We start from the raw sequence: 17,402 nt of genomic DNA on the forward strand, positions 1-17,402 counted from the left end.
TGCCAGCTGCAAACCCTTCCCCCACCAGGCTCTATAAGCTTTTTCTCAGAATGAAGGGGAAAAAAAAAAAAAAGAAAAGAAAAAAAAACCACACTGACATGCACACAGCTCTCCAAATGGCATTTCTTACACAGAGAAACGCAAAAATGGTATCTTCCCATCAATATTGTTAATCAAAAATGTCTTTCCCTATAAGCTTTGTCACATAGTCTTAACTTGACCCCTATTTTTGGGGCCAGGGAAGGGGAAATGCATAGTATGAGAGGTGCTTAGGGGCAGTTGAGAGGACAGGACACTGGCTATAACTTAGGTCGTCACCTCTGGTTTGCCTTTACCCAGTGGGTAGCCTAATCAATATATTCAATCTCACACACATTTCAGGTTTTCAATCCATGATATGGGGATCAATTATAGACCCTGCCTCACAGGGTGGTTGTGAGGTTTATAGAAGCGAATGTGAGTTCCAGAACACCCATAACAGGTACTCAATGAACAGCAGCTCCTTCCCTGCCTGCCTCTTCTTCTCTGATGGTCCCTAGAGCTCAGCTGTGGCTCCCCTCACTTTGGAGAACCTGAGGGAGCAGCGAGCTTTCCACAGCCTGGGTTCCCTGGCTGTTACTCACAGATCTGAACAACTTGTGTGTCTAGAGTGAATCTGATTGAGTATTTGGTTCCTTTCATAATCTCTGGGCTTCTTGGGATCAAGGAACTAGATCTCTATACATTCAGCGGCTACCCCAATATTTGGCTTGGGTGGAAGCAATGAATGAATGAATGAATGAATGAATGAATAAATGAAAGGGAGTAGAACCAGATGAGAACAACATAGACCCAGAAGCCAGTTCATCTGAATTCTAATTAATCTTCACCCCTCACCAGCAATACAAACTTGGGCAAGTCACTTAATCTTACCATGCCTCAGTTTCCTCATCTGCCGACTGTGGATAACAGAACTTACCTTATGGGTTAACATTTTTTAAATACTTAGAAAAGTGCCTGGCACATGAGAAGTGCAAAATTAGTGTCTGCTAAAAGAAATGACCTTTTGGGGTAATAGGAATATTCTATGTATTTACTGTGGTGGTAGTTTCATGGAGGATTATAGATGACTCTGTCTATTCATTTGCTCATACACTTCAAATGAATGTTCTATTATGCATAAATTACACCTCAATGAAGTTGATAAACACATAAGTACCATGTCCAGAACACAGAACAAAAATCACAACAGACCTGAAAAGATAAGTGTGCATGGATGATGGTGAATGAGTGCCACAACAAGGCAACTCTCCCTGGGGACATGCCCCAAAATGCATATGATTTGTGGACGTGTTCGGCTCCCTGCCCACTTTCTTGTCTTGCTCAGGATTGTTAAAAAACTGTTTTCATTTTATACCCTCTTAGGATAAACCTAAAAATCCAATGTCTCTAGATTTTCTGATATACTTTCCTACACAAGGTGGGGTCTGTATGAAGATCACTCTACTTCTGGTGTCCCCTAAAGCTACGATGATTTTATACAGTCTTACTTTCTAGAGTTGATTGTGTGAAAACAATGATGTTTCTGCCATCAAATATTAAAAAAAAAACACTGACTACACTCATTTAAATCATGCCAGCATAGATGACTCTGCCTATCCAGGGGAAGGATTAAATAGCTAGTGACAAAAAAGCAGGACTCCAATCCAGGCCATAGAACTAGGGGCAAGCGTTGGTCCTGGCAATTTGATGGTTCTGAAGAGTGTTCAGGCACTAACCTGGTTGGGAAGCCAGGTGGGACACTGTCCAGCATGTGCGAAGCCCTAGGTTCCACCCTCAGCACTGCTCTTGCCCCCCTTTTTTGGCCTGCTCCAAAAGACTGTGCTGAGGGTTACGGGGGTCAGTTAGATGACACTCATGGTATAAAAGAACCAGAACCCAGTGAACTTTTTCTATGGCCTTATACTATGACAAAGTCATATCCTATTTGTCCCCAGTGCCCAGCACAGAGCCTGACGTGAGCCTCATGCTCATTAGCTGGAGAATGAATGAAATGACAGTCTGGATCCCTTCCACTGGGAGGCCAGCCTTACAGCAGATGTCAACTTAAGCCCAGACGGTCAATGTAAGCCCAACGTAAGCAAATTGAAGTCTGTTCAAGGAAGTGTGAGGGGAATAACAATAATGATGGCAATGATAACAATCATGTAAAATTATCATAATTAAGTACTGTAGAATTAATTCACAGTGGACACAGAAAGTAAGACAGGCATTCACATGGTGATTAAGACTATGGGTTCTGTAAGGAAGCCACCAGATTCAAGCCTTGGCCTCTGCACTGTGTAACCTCCAGCAAGTTATTTCCTTCTGAGCCTCAGCTTTCTTATCTATGAAATGGGGATAGTGCTGCACAGTTGTACTGTGAGGATTTAGTCAGGTGATATGTATAAGGAATTTATACAATAACTGACTGCACTAAATGATCAATAAATGTGGGGCATTAAAAGCAAGTTACTATATTTGCAATTTGATGGTTATGTCAATAAAGGCAATAGAGTTCTGAGATGAAGGATTCAAACAACCGACTTTCAAAGCAAAGCTGGAAGCTAAAGAGACTGTCCTTTTACAATTTTTGCTATTAAAATGTAGATTACCATCAACCTATTGCTTTTTTCCTGGTATGTCTCACATGAGCACATTCTCTGAAATCCTGCTGCCTGAGTCTGTAGCTCAGTGGCAGAGTGCTTGTCTAGAATGTGCGAGGCACTGGATTCCACCCCCAGCACTGGGGCAAAAAGCGTCAAAGTTCCTCCCCCTGTGAGTGGCACAACTGATATGGGTCCTGGCGCTATGTTCAACGTACTCTCAAGTATAATTTTGGCAGCATTTAAAAAAAATTTTTTTTTGAAAGGCAGGTGTGAAGTTGCAATCAAACCAAAAGCTACATCTTAATAGTTTATATTCTAAACTGAATGATAACTGCTGAGTTTCATGTAGTTGCTTTTTCTGCAAAGTGTACTCCTATGGTCACAGAAAAGTCCAAGCCACAGCTGAATTTGCAGGGGACCTGCGCATGCCAGGAATTGTGTTCCATGCTCTGCATTCATCTCTTACTGACAGCTCATGGCAACAATAGCCACCAGTCACTGTGCTCTTTCCACGGCCCCACTATTAACATATCAGTTATCCTAATTCTCACAGCACCCCTGTAGAGAAAGAGGGATACCAAGAGTCAGGAAGGTAACAACCTGTCTAATGTCATGTGGCTAAGAAGCAGTGGCACTAAGTACTGACTCAGCTGGACAGCAAGGCCTCTGTACTTCCCAATGCATCACCTTATTTGCTTATGTGCTATTTCAATCTGCAGATATAACATACAGATGAATCAAGGCCTGTAGTACTTTGATGCCTGACCAACTCTTTACAATTCCCAAGGAAGAGAGAGTTTCCTTTAAAAAATCATACCCATTAGATGGACGAGAAAACGGAGGCTAAAGAAATCAAATAATTTGCCCAGGCTGTTAGACCATGTCAGAGAAAGAATTTGAATCTGGTTCCACGAGCCAGTGTTCCTTCTACTCTACGATACATGTGAAATGTGCTCAAATGCATGCGCATACATATGAGCACATAACAAAGAACAGCTTGGGGAGCTGGTGGCCTCCTAGAAGGAAAGGAAAAAGAAATGAAAAGGAAAATGAAAAAAATGGGAAGAGGAAAGGCAAACATTCAGGACTCTAAACTCTTTATTCCCTCCTGAAATCTAGGGTACGTACAGATAAAGAGTGACATTTTCCTTCCCTTCCTCAGGCCCTAAAGGTCACTGAGCTGCCAAGAAGTTGATAAACGTAGTGGCTTTTCTTTGGAGCCAGGAGTCACTGATTTGCTCCTTCCTGCCCCACAAAATTAAAATCTAAGCCCAATAGTTCAGAGGAGCCCTGAAAACACCATGGAATTTCCTAGTGTGCTTTAAACAGAAACAGAAGCTTGGCAGGGAGGGAAACAGGGTAAATGCCTCCCAGGCCAGGCCGCATCCACTCCTCACAAGGTAATAAGCACTGACACTCATTAACACGTCTAGAGATTGCCAAGCCAGGTCAGCTAAGGGCCTTTTTCTCTGAAAAACTCCTTTCTTGGCAGCCACCACCAGGTGTTCATTCACTCAACATTTGGTCACTCATGTATGGATCAGCCATTCCCATTTACTTTAGTCTGGGTCTTAAAGATACGGGGAAAAAATTCAACCATGATCTTTGAACCTCAGGGGTTCCCAGCCTCCTTGTGGATAGGGCATGGATACATCTGAGGATGGGCACAGTCATAGGTAGTAGAAAAGACCTGACCCCAGAAGAGCAAGCATCTCCATGCACACAGAGCTTGTCTGATTCCCTCCTCTGGATGGTCTTGGGCCCAGGGACAGAAGGTCCCAAGGTTGTGTCCTGGCTTTTCATTTGAGAACTAGGCAGCAGTAAAGGCAAGGATCTTAGCTGCCATGTGAATCAGTTTCCCTCTCTGTGGACCAGAGGTCATAATCCTTACCTCCAGGACTACTGATGGACTGGCAGAGACACTGGAGCACCTGTTCCCTCTAGATGTGGCCACTGGGTAGGGGCTCCCTCAATGCCAGGCCTCCCTCTATGATATGGATTCCTCCACTTCTCCAAGCAGTCCACTCTACAAGTCAACCCAACACAGCCCCTCCATCTGCCAAGGGCAGAGGACATGCCTGTTTGTGCCTCTGATTCTGCCAGGATTTTGCCTCAAACTATATTTGCCTACCTACTGCTAGAAACGCAGTGTCCCCACATGTAAAAGAAGATGTAGAAGGTGTCATCCTTTTCCCCATTGTTGCGAAGCACAAATGAGGGACCAGTAGGCAGAGCCCTTAGTGAGACAAGAAGCACGGTCCAGACGTAGCTCACCATGACTGTCTCCAGCCCACATCATCTGCTCTTCAAGAAAACCTTCCCACTACATTTGCTCCCATGATGAAGGCCATCTCTGAGTCCTAAGCCAAGTACAACAGACAACAGATATGACAGCCCTCAATTAAAACCTGCTCAGAGATATTTCTTCTCATTTCATATGTGACGTCATTTTCCCCTTAAAGTAACTGCTTTAATCCACTATTTTCACATTTGTGCCGCAACACCACTGTAGAGTTTTAAAACTATCACATTTTAAAATATATTATTTAAAAATAACTTCAAAGCAACCTCAAGGAATAGGCATCATTATTCACATTTTACAGAAGAACAAAATGAAGTTGAAAGAGGCAAAGTAACTTACTCCAGGTCCCAGGGTGAAAACAGCTATGATTTGCGTCTCGGACTCTTCTCCTTTTCTGTGTAGCAGCACAGAGCTGGTGCTGAGCATGTACTAAGGACAGCAGCCATGTCACATATTTCTCTTATCACCTCCATGGATATATAGAGTGCTTAATATGAGATAGCAAGCAGACCCCAAAGTAGGCCGGTATAATGCTTTTTTGTTTGTATATACTAAAACACTTCATACAATAACTGGGCATGAGTCTTGTTTCTACTAATTATTAGCTGTGTGATTTTGGATAAGCCACCTCTCTGTGCCTAAATTTCATCATCTATAAAATAGAGCCACCACTACCACAGCACAGACTTTTTGTGAAAATTAAATGAGTGCAATGTGTCTGGCAGTGGTTCAAAATAGTATCCATCCAATTTGGAAACAATAAGACTTGAATTTAAGAGCTTCACTGAGAGTGTAAGGGGATGCAGATTCCTTAGTCCCAAAATGATTTGGGGTCACCCTATCATAAAAATGGGGCCTCCCACCTCCGACACAACTGCCACTTGCCATGATTCATCTATCACTAAGCACAGCAAACCCCAACTCCCATCTCCACCTGCCTTTTATTTGAAATGTCAATTTTTAAAGAGTGGAGAGGTTGGAGACCCAATTTAACAAGCACACTGAAACATTGTTTATTGCCTCCATAAACATGGCTTAGTGAGAATTACGGACTTAATCAGAGTGAACTTATCTCCCGGTGAAAAGGAACACTTTAAATTTCAGAAATGGCACCTTCACTGTGAAAATCTCTTAACTTTTCAAACAAACTACAGGGGGTCTTAAACATATGGGCAGTAAAGGGGCAGCCATTACTGTGATTTGTCTTGCCCAGGAGCCAAGGGTCCCTAAAGGTCCATAACAACCTTAAGATCTAGGAGAAATATTTGGAAAATCATATTCAGGAGACATATCTCTAAAAACACCCAAAAGATTTGCCAAGTGAGAAGAAAGACCCGTCTGGATGCTGGGGCTTCCCAGAAGATAGAACCCCCAGTCATTAGAAGTGGGGCTGTTTAATAAGCGGCAGCACGGGCACAGCTCGCCTCTCCTACTGTGAGTAGGAGGAAGCATTTAGCAAGAGGGAAAATGCTGGTAACTTGCTTTTCATAGGAGAGGTGCTCTGGAAATCCAAATGGCTGCTAGATAGTTTGTGTGGAGTTGTTTCTTCTTCTTCTTTTTTAATTCCTGAGGATAAGGTCCTGTGGATCTCAAATTCCTAACTGGGGTTTCATCAGGGCCGCTCTGATCATAAGACGTCCCCATCTTGTGCAGAATGTATCAGCCTGGCAGCCAGAGGCAGGAAAGGCAGCAGATATAAAATTTTATTATTCCAATGCCCCAGTAGCAGCCAGGAGGCCTTAATGAAATTGCCAAGATTTACAATCTGAGGCAGCGATTGCACAGACAGATATGGTTAAGGGAGCTGTGCCCTCTGACCTTTCAACCCTTTGATCCTCACACAGCAGGTGGCCTGGAGCCCCCTCCTGGGCATCTTCCCTCTCTGCCCAACCTTGATGTGCAATAATCCTGACTCTACACAGGTGATGCTCACAGTGTTGATCATCCCCAGCTGCTGCTAATGGAATGGCCAAAGTCACTTGCATCAAGAGTCTTGGTGTCCAAATCGTGCCCAAAGGAGGCTCAATGAATTGGCCCATGAGTCCAGTTGGTCAGCAATGAAGAATGATGTCATTACCAAAAAACACCCTTATAAATGAACTCTGGTCTCCTTCAATTTATACTTTGAATTAAAAAAAAAAAATCACCTTTAAAAACTCAATCGTAAATCTAACAAAAACAACAACAATAAAAAAATCAACCCCTAAATCCTAAATGTATCTCTCAGAACTTCCCCAAAACCATGTGCAGCAAATTTATACCAACGAAAATCAAAACAATTTTTGGAAACCTAAAATTGACTGTTTTCAGTTCCATGAAATTTCATTTAAAAAACCCCATATGCCAAAATGTCCAAATTCTCTTATTTTTAAAAATTGGGACGACTTCCAAAAATCATAGCTATCTTTTTCTTTCTTTCTTTCTTTTTTTTTCCTTCCTCTTCTAAAGCTAGGGATGGGTAATGTGCATATGCACTTATCAAGCTTCATAATTTAACCCATTCTGTCAGTACAAAATATTTGCAGTCAAATGCTGAAGAGAGAGGATATAAATTTATTGCCACTGACTCGTTCAAAACAATTAACTCCTAGGTCCCAAGGTTTAACAGATATTTGGCTAAGGAAGTATTTAGGAGTCTAGGCAACCCCAATCTACACCTTTTAGCTTTTGTTCGATACTGCATTTATGGAGGAAAAAAGGGGCACATAAACCACTCTATGGGATGCTGGTAGCTTCCACCCACAAACAAAACTTTAATGGCACTGTTGATGATACTTAAGAAAGGCCTTAAGCCAATGACTATGTTTCTCTACAAACATAGGATGGTGGCCCCAAGTTTTATCTGCAAAGGCCTGAGCTTTCTTGGATCATGAATGTTTGAATCCATGGGCAAAGAAAAAACATATTCCTTTTGTAGTCTGAAGGGCATAAATCTTAATGTTCAACTTTAAAAATCATTTTGAAGGCAGCTGAGAATCAAATAATATGGAAAAAGAGGTTTATTTGCTCCATTTTTAATTATGATTTTCGGTATAGATGTTTAACTTTATATAGCAAGTGATTTATGGAGAAATCAGGTTAGCAGGAATAAAAAAGGTATAGATTACACCACAGTTTGACTACTTTGTACAAATTACTATTATACTATCTTCTTGAGGAGCCTACTGGAAATCTTTTGTACATAACAACATCCAGCACTGAGGACCCACTAATGTGCATGGCACTTTGGCCATATTCTTTCTGTCACCCCTTTAGGTAGGTGCCCATTTTGCTGATGGGGATGTAAAGCACATACCTATTGACTGTCAGAGACAAATGATAGAGCTTTGATTCAAACTTAGGCTCACTGCCTCCTCCAAAAACCCGTGGTCCATCCTCATTCTTCTCAACAAAGACAAAACATAAATACAATAAACAAGATGCAGTAATTTGTGCAGAAAAGCCGGATTTCAGCTTGCTTACACATTGCCCTGGCCCGTTTAAAGGCCTTCCGAATCAATTATTTTAGGTCATTAAGAGGAAGTTTAATTTGGTTGACAAACACACCCCTACTGTGGTGACCTTGCATATCAACAGCAAATGCCTGATGGTTACAAACCGGTACCCTGAGTCACTGAGCATGGTGTTAAATAAAACCACATGTGCCCAGATCTGAAGTGGGATTTGCCTGGGCCAAGGGCACCTCTCTTCAATCATCACTGCCGGTCTCTGAGGTCCTACAAAAGCCCTGCCTCAGTCACTTGCAAGGAGTTTTCTATGAAAAGAAGTCTGAACTCAGTTAAAAGTGCCTTTAAGTGAATGTTAATTTAGAAAAAATCAGTCATTATAAAATAAAAATGGAGGCTGAAAAGAGGGCAAAGGCAAACTTAGATGTGTCTTTTAGCTCTTTTTGAAGTATTCCAATTCTATGCCCATATAATGTTAATAACTTTCATTTATTGGTGCCCATGTGATGGGCAACAATCTGGGATTTGTATTTTTTCCCTTGTTCATCACTAAAAACTCTTATGAACTTAGGACTCTACCCATACTACACTTGAGGAATGAGGCACCTTAACAAACCCACATGTAAGACAGGGGCACCTTCACCAAGGTGGTGTCCTTGATGCTGAAATGCTGTGCATTTTAGCAGCCCTTACTCAATGACCAAAACATTATTTGTGTTTCCAACAGGCATCTCTGAAGAGGCTAATGAAAGAGCAGTTTTGTGTACAGCAGACAAACCGTGTGACAGAATAACTATCCACTGCTAAACTTGTCCTTCCTTTAAATAAAGGAGCTGATTTGAAGGGACATATCATGTTGAGCTAGAATCTGAACCCAGGCCCACAGGACTCCAGGGCAAGAGCTCTTTCCACTCTTCCACAGGCCTCAGGAAGGCCACTTCTTACCTAGCAGAAATCTGATTCATTTAAGCATTAATGGGTAAAAATTTATAAATTTCAAGGTTTTTTAAAAAGTCATTTTAACAGTGTTAAATGGGACTTTCATATAATGATGGCCAAATAATAAGAAGAAAAATGGGAACCAAGAACATCATTGATGTTCTCATTTCCCTGGGATTCTCCTAACAATGACTCAGATTTTCTAGCGTGATTGAGGGCTTGCCGGTTCCACAAGAGAACATATCCACCATGACAAACGAGACTGAAGCAGTAGATGCTTAACTGAGCCCAAAGTACTTGTTGGGTTTAAAACTGTTTTATGTTAATTAATCTCAACTTTACAATTAAGTGACATTTTGGAATCACACTCATTTTAAAAGAAGATGCCAATGCAAAGAGGAGGGAGCTTCCAGGAGGAACCCATTAACCTTCTCCTAGGCCTGAGGTGACCAGAGCCTGCTACACTGCGCTCTGCAATCTCCAGATGTGATGAGAGTGCCAATGGTATGCAGCATGCTAAGGAAATGCCAGGAAAACCAACTATCATCCAATTCCTTCTCTCTTTACAGAACAATCTCCAGGGATTCATCAACTCAAACTTTGCCTCATATTTTTTACTACTAATTATGATAATAAATATTCGATACGACATTTGAAAGAAGCTCTTCATATCCACTGTACCAGTTAATTCTCACAACTCTTTTTAGATGTATGACATCATCTTAATTTTACAGATGAGAGAAGGGAGCAGCTAGGGAACCAGGCTCCAGGCGCTAGTGTCATCAGAACTTGTCTTTGGAGGACTATGGGGCTGCACTCCTTTCCCCTCCCCTCAATCCCCAGCACAAAATACTGAGAAATAGTAGTTCTGGCACAGTTGGAGCCTCTGCCTAATCCTGGGGTTGGGACAGCCATAATACACACAGCTTCAGGGTGCACAGAGCAGGGGGACTCTGGGGGCTGATAGACCCTTCATAGTGGAGGGACTGGATGTAAAAGATCTTACCTCTCAGAGCCTCAGCTTTCCCATCTACAAGTGTGGATAGCTCCTATATTGCAGAGAGTAAGCAATCAGTGCTCCAAAGTGAAAGCAGCAAAGCCTCCAGCACAGTGTGTGGCACTAAGCAAGGACTCAGAAGGTGTCAAGCTCTTCCCTTTCTCAAAGTCCTCCCCACAGACTTATGACTACAACCACTAGGTGGGATTTTTTTCATGCAAACATCATCTTGCTTATAAAGCAGGAATATGAATTACTGGGCCCCAACAAATAAATCTCACATTTAATTTCTCTATTCTTGTGAGGACACACAAATCACCATTTCTAGCCAAATATGATTATGGCTCAGAGTTTTGCATTAGCTGAGCATTAACAATGCAAACTACACCTTACTTCTGTCTACACATGGGGTCCTGTGAAGCATCAAAGTGATACAGTGGTAAACAAGAAATACTCTCCACTCACTATGAAACTGTTTAAAAATAAATATACTTTTTTTTTTAAAGGGACAAAGGATTAAAGACTTTCTATGGCAAGCGGATAAAAAGAAAATAGTTAAAATAGTACAAACTCAATTGACAGAAATTCAGGTTCTCTGAAACACAAAGAAAAAATCCTATTATTTTGTGTAAAAGCCCCATATTCAAACTAGGAGCCCTACTGTGGACACACATAAATGTGGCCTCTGCATTCCAGCAACCAATCTGAGCTTTGATTAGGCACTTGGATCCATTAGAATAGAGGCTTAGTGCCACTGAGCACTCCAAGCACTTGGTCTACTTGCAAAATCAGGCTTTTGGGGGCTGATGTCTAAATCTTCCTAGAGAAATGATGGTAAGGAAGAGACAGGGAGGAATGCTGGGAGCCTGACCTCCCTGAGCATCCATCGCACACCTCTTGCAATTGCATTGGTGGGGACAGCTACCCAGGGGCCTGCAATTCGGTATGTGGGTCCCACTCACCCTGTTCCCACTATCTGCAATAACCACTTAGTGTATCATCTAAATTTATACCCTCAAACTGGGCTACAGAAAGAATATCTGATGCATAAATGTACTGAAAACAGGAGAAGACAACTCTAGTAAAAGTGGTGCTTAAAAACCTCAAAGAAAACCATTGCTACAAACACCTCACCACAGTTTGGTGGCAAAGGAACCATTCAGAAGCTTGGGTTGGGGATGCTAACACATCTGAATTTTATATACATGGTTTTGGTGTGTAATTTCCTTAAGAATTACCTTGATCTTTACAAATATCCACTTACTTTATTAACATAGTTAAGCAGTTTCCAAGCATTTTATATGGAAGGACTGTGTTTCTAATGGCCCACAAGGAGAAGGCCTGACCATATCCCTCCCTATTTACACCCTTCAATGGCTCTCTGTTGCCCTATAAAGTTGAAACTCTTTAACGCGTCTTACAAGGCCCTGGATGGCTTGGCCTCTTCCTGCCAAACTCAGGTCTCCCTTTTACCTTGTAGCTCCTTGCTCCTAGTAGACACAGAATGCCTCATACTTCCTAGAAAGTCCCCTGGTCTACACCTCAAAACTCTGTACATGGTGTCCCCTGCTCCCCTGTTGCTCCTAGTTCTTATCTGTTAGGCTTCACTTTTCTATTTTCTCTTGAGAGGTGTAGACCTCAGGCTGGAAAAGCTAGACTACAGATGATACCTCCCTTCCCCAAGCCTGAAGCAGCCCCAATCTACCACAATTATCTTTCTTTCTTTAAAAGTTGTAGTTGGACATTTATTTATTTATTTTTGTGTTGCTGAGGATTGAACCCAGTGCCTCACCCATGCTAGAGGAGCGCTCTATCATTGAGACACAACCTCAGCCCCCACACCACAATTATTTTCTACTGTGTGCATTTGCTCCAGACCAAATGTCAAGAAGGTGGAGGTTATGTCATAATCACCATTTTATACAGAGCTCCTGGTATAGTGCCATGCCTGGACACAAGATTGCCAACAAATTGCTGGGGAAAAACTATATCCTCTATCCTGGGTTTCTGACATATGTTAGATTCTGGAATATGCTGGACATCTGCAGGACTTAGCTCTTGTAGATAAAGAAAGTTAAAAAAAAATTCAGAAAGACAAAGTATCATGACTGAAGTTAACATAGTAAAGAAGTGGCCACAGAGAAGTACAGAAGCACATTTATCAAATCCTACAAAGTATCATTCCCAATACTGGTACTGCCTCCTATACTGCAAACCAGGAGAAAATGGGGCAGGCACAAACCAACAATGCTAAAGCTTTTTCTCTAGGGAATGAGGATGATGACCCTTGGAACCTAAGGGTTTCTAAAACAATTTCAAAGTCATCACCTTAACAATGTAAATGGCTTTAAGGCCACTGAATAAATAGAAACAGCAATAACTGTAGACTTTGCAGCACTCTGTATGTGCTGGACATCTCATGAATTTTTCACTATATCCTTTCCATGATCCCTCAAAGAAGATTTGGCCACTACCCTTTGATTATAAGTGAGAAAACCAGGCTCAGCAGACAATTGCCTTGCCTGAGATCACATGAGCAGGAAGGAGGAAAGCCAGAATCCAGGGCCCTCACTGCCTCAGCGTACAGGTGGAACTTCATTTACAAGCTAGCCTGAGCTTCTCTTTGGAACTATGTCATTGCTATCACCTTGCCTTCCTCCTTCCTCACTAATCCACCATCAACAGTAATATCGAATACCTTCTGGATACATGCCCCCTAGCCCCCTCCAGGCCTGTACACAAAACACTGTGAAGCTTGGGGGTAGATCTCCATTTATTAAACAGAAGCACCATCTACTAGGCATGACCTGGCCCCTGCTGCCAGATATGGTATATAAGAGGGACTGAATAAATGTCGTTTGAACTAAATTGAGATCGGTTGAATGAAAGGAAATAGTCACTATGTAATCTGGCCATGTTTTGGGATTTCCTAGCTGCCAACTAACATGATCATTCTCTCCAAGAAGAAGTGAGGTCTATGCCAATACCCTTGGCTATTCTGCTAACTTGCCACTAGCCTCAAATTGCTTAAATGAGAGAAAGAATATCAAAAGGCAGAAGGAGAGAGAACGATATCAGCTACAAACTTGTCACTTTAGAAGGAAAGTAGACTCTTTATGGTGACAAGGTTACCATTTAACAAACAGCAACAGCATCCTGTTTGAGCTTGAAGACTAGAATTAGGTCTTTCCCCAAAATAACCTTTTTCCAAATGAGAATACTCGATTATAATTTCTCTTTCTTTTTGTGCAATAAATTTGAGTGTCATAAAAATGGTTAAAAAGTCTTCCTATGGTAGCTTTTTCTAAACTTTTACGAACATCTGCCACATTCATTTGAAGTTTAAAAAATTCTGGCACATATGCAAAGGCATAATAAGGTGCCTATAGCTTTCAAGAAAAAATAACAAGACAGTCAAAAATAAGCCTTTTGCTGAATTGCCAGTAAGAAAACTAGTGTAGTGAGAAGAGATGGGCCTCTCTGAACTCCTTCCTTAAAGAGCTCTCCTTGGCCCCAGGTCTGTGCTCCTGCCCAAGTGTTATAGCCCATTTTCCTGAAGCAAATCACAGAGGAAGCATCTTTAGCACTGAAAGGTATAACTGAACCTGATAAATCTACTCAGGAAGCACAACAGGGCTCTCTGAGTGTGAGCTGAAACCCAGGGGAAGAGATCAGGAGACAAAATTCTGACATGTGGAGTTCATAGCTGCCCTACGCACCCAGGAAACACTTCTTTGTTCAAAAGCCTGGTTTCAAGGGTGGGGGAACTACCATGTTTGTTTTTCTTTTGGTGTTAACCACATAGTTGTTCAACACAGCAAATTCCTTCCCAATCTCAGTCAAATGACAGGGCCAAGATCTATCTTGGCCAGTGCGTCCTGAGCTTTCATACTTAAAGCCCTTCAAAAACTGGACAGAGTAGACTCTCGCCTATTCACCTAAGTGCAAACTGTTTCAAGTTTTAGCTTCAACATGCACACATATTTTGCACTGTAAATTTTACTACAAAAGGCCTTGCTTCAAATTACTTAAATCATAGAAAAGGTAACAAAAAAAATTTACCTCCCTTGTCTTTATATGTAAAATTATGGTACTGGGTTGTCTGCAAACAGTGATGCCCATTGGAGGGCTCCTGAATATGCTCCAAATTACAATTCCCTAAGCATTCATTCCACCCTTCTTTTCAGTAAGCATGAACTGCTTGATGCACCGTAAAGATGCCGAGGGCACCAGAGAATGACAATATGCGTTGTTCCCAGACAATTCATGCTCCAGGGGATGACAGAGAGAACAGGGAAGCAAACAGCTATCATTCAGAGTTAGAGGTTCTTTAAGTGAAAGAAGGAAGACAGCAGACTGAGGACCTCTTGGAAGAGGTAGAGAAGGGCAGGGCCTCTCCATGCAAAGGTGCAAGTATGTGAATCTGATAGCCTACGCACCAGCTAACAAGTACTCTTAACAGTGATGTGCGGAAGACCTGACATCAGAAGAAAAAACCACCCAGAACTCAGGGATAGTGCAGAGGGAAAGTGGGCCACCTAAAGCGGTGATCAGGCAGAAGGCAACACACTCCATGTCAGTGCTATGGAATAAATCTTCCAAAGTCCAGCACTAAGCACAATGCTTGGAACATAAGAGGCCCTCATTTTGCTTATCAAATGAATAAATAAGGCTTTGCAAGAATCCAGGAAAGCAAAGAAAACATGTCAATGACGACAATGAAGGAGAAACAGGGCAAGAGACATTTTTGGTGTGGTAAGAATTCAGATAGACTGAGTGAGAAAAGGGACACTAAGCCATCCTCAAAGTGTCCCACTTTGGCATCTATGAAGCCAATGGTTCCATTCATAGGGACTGGGAATATAGGAAGGGGAGTGGATTGGTTCAGTGTGAGTTTGTGTGTATGTGTGTGTGTTTGTGTGTGTATGTGTGTGTGTTGGCATGCACATGCACACACAGACAATAAATTGTTTGGGGGAAGGCTGAGTGAGACATCTGTAGCACAACCATGTGAAACTCAGTTGGTGTTTGAAACTTTGGACCTGACATACAGAGAGGCAGAGCAACATTAGAGTCACAGCTGAGAGTCAATGACTTTGACTTGGTAACTGAAGCAAAAAGCTTAAGACAAATGATAGAGGGCAAGTAGAGAAGAAAAGCAATCCAGGACTAGATACTTGCTGGAATTATCTAGAATGCTAAAGGTAGGGGGACATTAAAAGTGTTTGAAAAAGCCTGTGCTGGAGCAGACTGGAAGGCAAGAGGAGAAGCAGGAGGAAGTTGTAGATGCTGATTAGGCCAAATAGTCTTTAGATCAGTGTTTCAAACCCTATAGCAACTGCTGGGAAAGATCTATTAGAAAGTATTCACTTTTTCATTTTTCATACAAGAGCTTTGAATAGACTCCCCAACTTGACAAATAAAGGTAAAACAGAAGAAATCTCTTCAATCTGATCTAAATACATCATCCAAGATAGTCCATAAACTGTGTACTGTATGTGCTTAGGGCTGGGTGATGACAGGGAGGGACTGTTAACAGAATGTAGGAGCCACATGGCCGTCCTGTCAAATTAGAAATTTGAGCAGATTTCTGTGGTCTATTTTGATCAAGATTCTCAATGTCAAACAAACAGGTTTTTCGATAACCAACTTGTTTCATTTTCGTAAGCACAATAGCACAGTGTGCAACAGTTAGTGGAGAAGCAGGTGGTCCTCGTCGACGTGAAATGAAGGCAACAGAAGAAGAGAAGTAGCACTTCCTTTAAGAGATGCAAAGCACCATCACAGACGGACATGGCTGTAGACTCCCCTCCAGAGCTTATCTCCTGTGTGATATAGGCAAGACGCCCACCCCCTGCCCCATTCTGCTCTAGTACAAATGTCTGCTCCCTCCTGAGGAGGAAAAGGCTTGAGGTTCATGTCTACAAACTAATGGCACTTACAGAAGCACAGAAAAGTCCTTTAAAAGAACTGCTATCTAATTGGTACAGCCATACAGAAAGCAATCTGGCATCAGATTCAGAGCTTTGACCAAGCATTTCTACTTTAGGGATTCAACGCTAAGGAAATAAGTCAAAATGCAGATAAAGCCTTATGCATAAAGATGTTCACTGAAATGCTATTTATAATAGTGAAAACATTATAAACAATCTAAGTGTTCAACAGTAGGAAAATAGTTAAGTTGTGGTATATCCAAATGGTGGGAATGACAGGTAGCAAATTGAAAATCATTGTTACTAAGAGTAGACAAAAACATGTAGAAGTACTCATACCATAATGTTAAGTAAAATTAAGACATAAAATTATATATATGTCACATATCAATCATGCACATTTATTTAAAATACATATTCTCAGAATGAAGACTAGAATTAAGAATAGTAAAATTCTAACAGTAATTCAATCTAGAATAATGGTATTGGGGATAATTTTAATACTCCTCTTCACACTTCTATCCACCATTTATATCATATTCTCAAAATACAAAAGAACAAAAATACAATACTGTTATAGTGGTTTAGAATACACATTATTATAAAAAGTGAACCATTTCTCTTCCCTTGTTCAAACCCTCATAGAACCCTTTCCTCTGGCCTCCCTGCCTTCATAACCTTTATAACCCCTCACTCATAAAAACCTGTAATCTCTAAGCAAAGTGGGAAAGCCCTGGAGTCAAGAGCCAACTGAAAGTGTCTAAAAGGAACTCAGTCCTGTGCACCCAGAAGGGGAATACACATGAGCTTTTGCTTTGATCTGCTCTCATTCACAGAGATGTGTATCCCAAGACCTCAGCTTTCCACTACACAAAGCAAGACAAACCCCAAGTTGAGTGATCAGGGAGGAAAGAAGACAACTTACCTCCATTAAACTTAAATGGATTCCTATGAGGTAGGGCATGGGAGCACTGTGAAGAGAAACAGAGACACACAGCTGCTTTAATGTCTGTTGCTTCCAACAGAAAATTACAGATGGTTCACTATTTGGAGAAAAACTGTTTTAATAAACGTATGCACAGTTACATTTCCTTTCACAACAAAAATCCTAATGTGACATTTTGTTCCCAAGCCTAGAAACTTCAGAAGAATTTCAAA

General features: G+C 41.5%; 1 protein-coding gene across 9 annotated transcripts in view; it reads right to left on the minus strand.

Annotated features, from left to right (window-relative positions):
* The window catches only part of Dennd1a (DENN domain containing 1A), a 523,854-nt gene that overhangs the window by 201,984 nt on the left and 304,468 nt on the right, over positions 1–17,402 (minus strand). For all 9 annotated transcript variants that reach the window (XM_026386221.2, XM_026386225.2, XM_026386220.2 and 6 more), the window contains one exon: positions 17,170–17,215. In XM_026386221.2, the coding sequence (XP_026242006.1) occupies positions 17,170–17,215 (46 nt within the window). The remainder of the gene's footprint in view (positions 1–17,169; positions 17,216–17,402) is intronic.

This window comes from Urocitellus parryii, chromosome 4, assembly GCF_045843805.1.
Source record: "Urocitellus parryii isolate mUroPar1 chromosome 4, mUroPar1.hap1, whole genome shotgun sequence".
In the NCBI taxonomy this organism is placed as follows: Eukaryota; Metazoa; Chordata; class Mammalia; order Rodentia; family Sciuridae; genus Urocitellus; species Urocitellus parryii.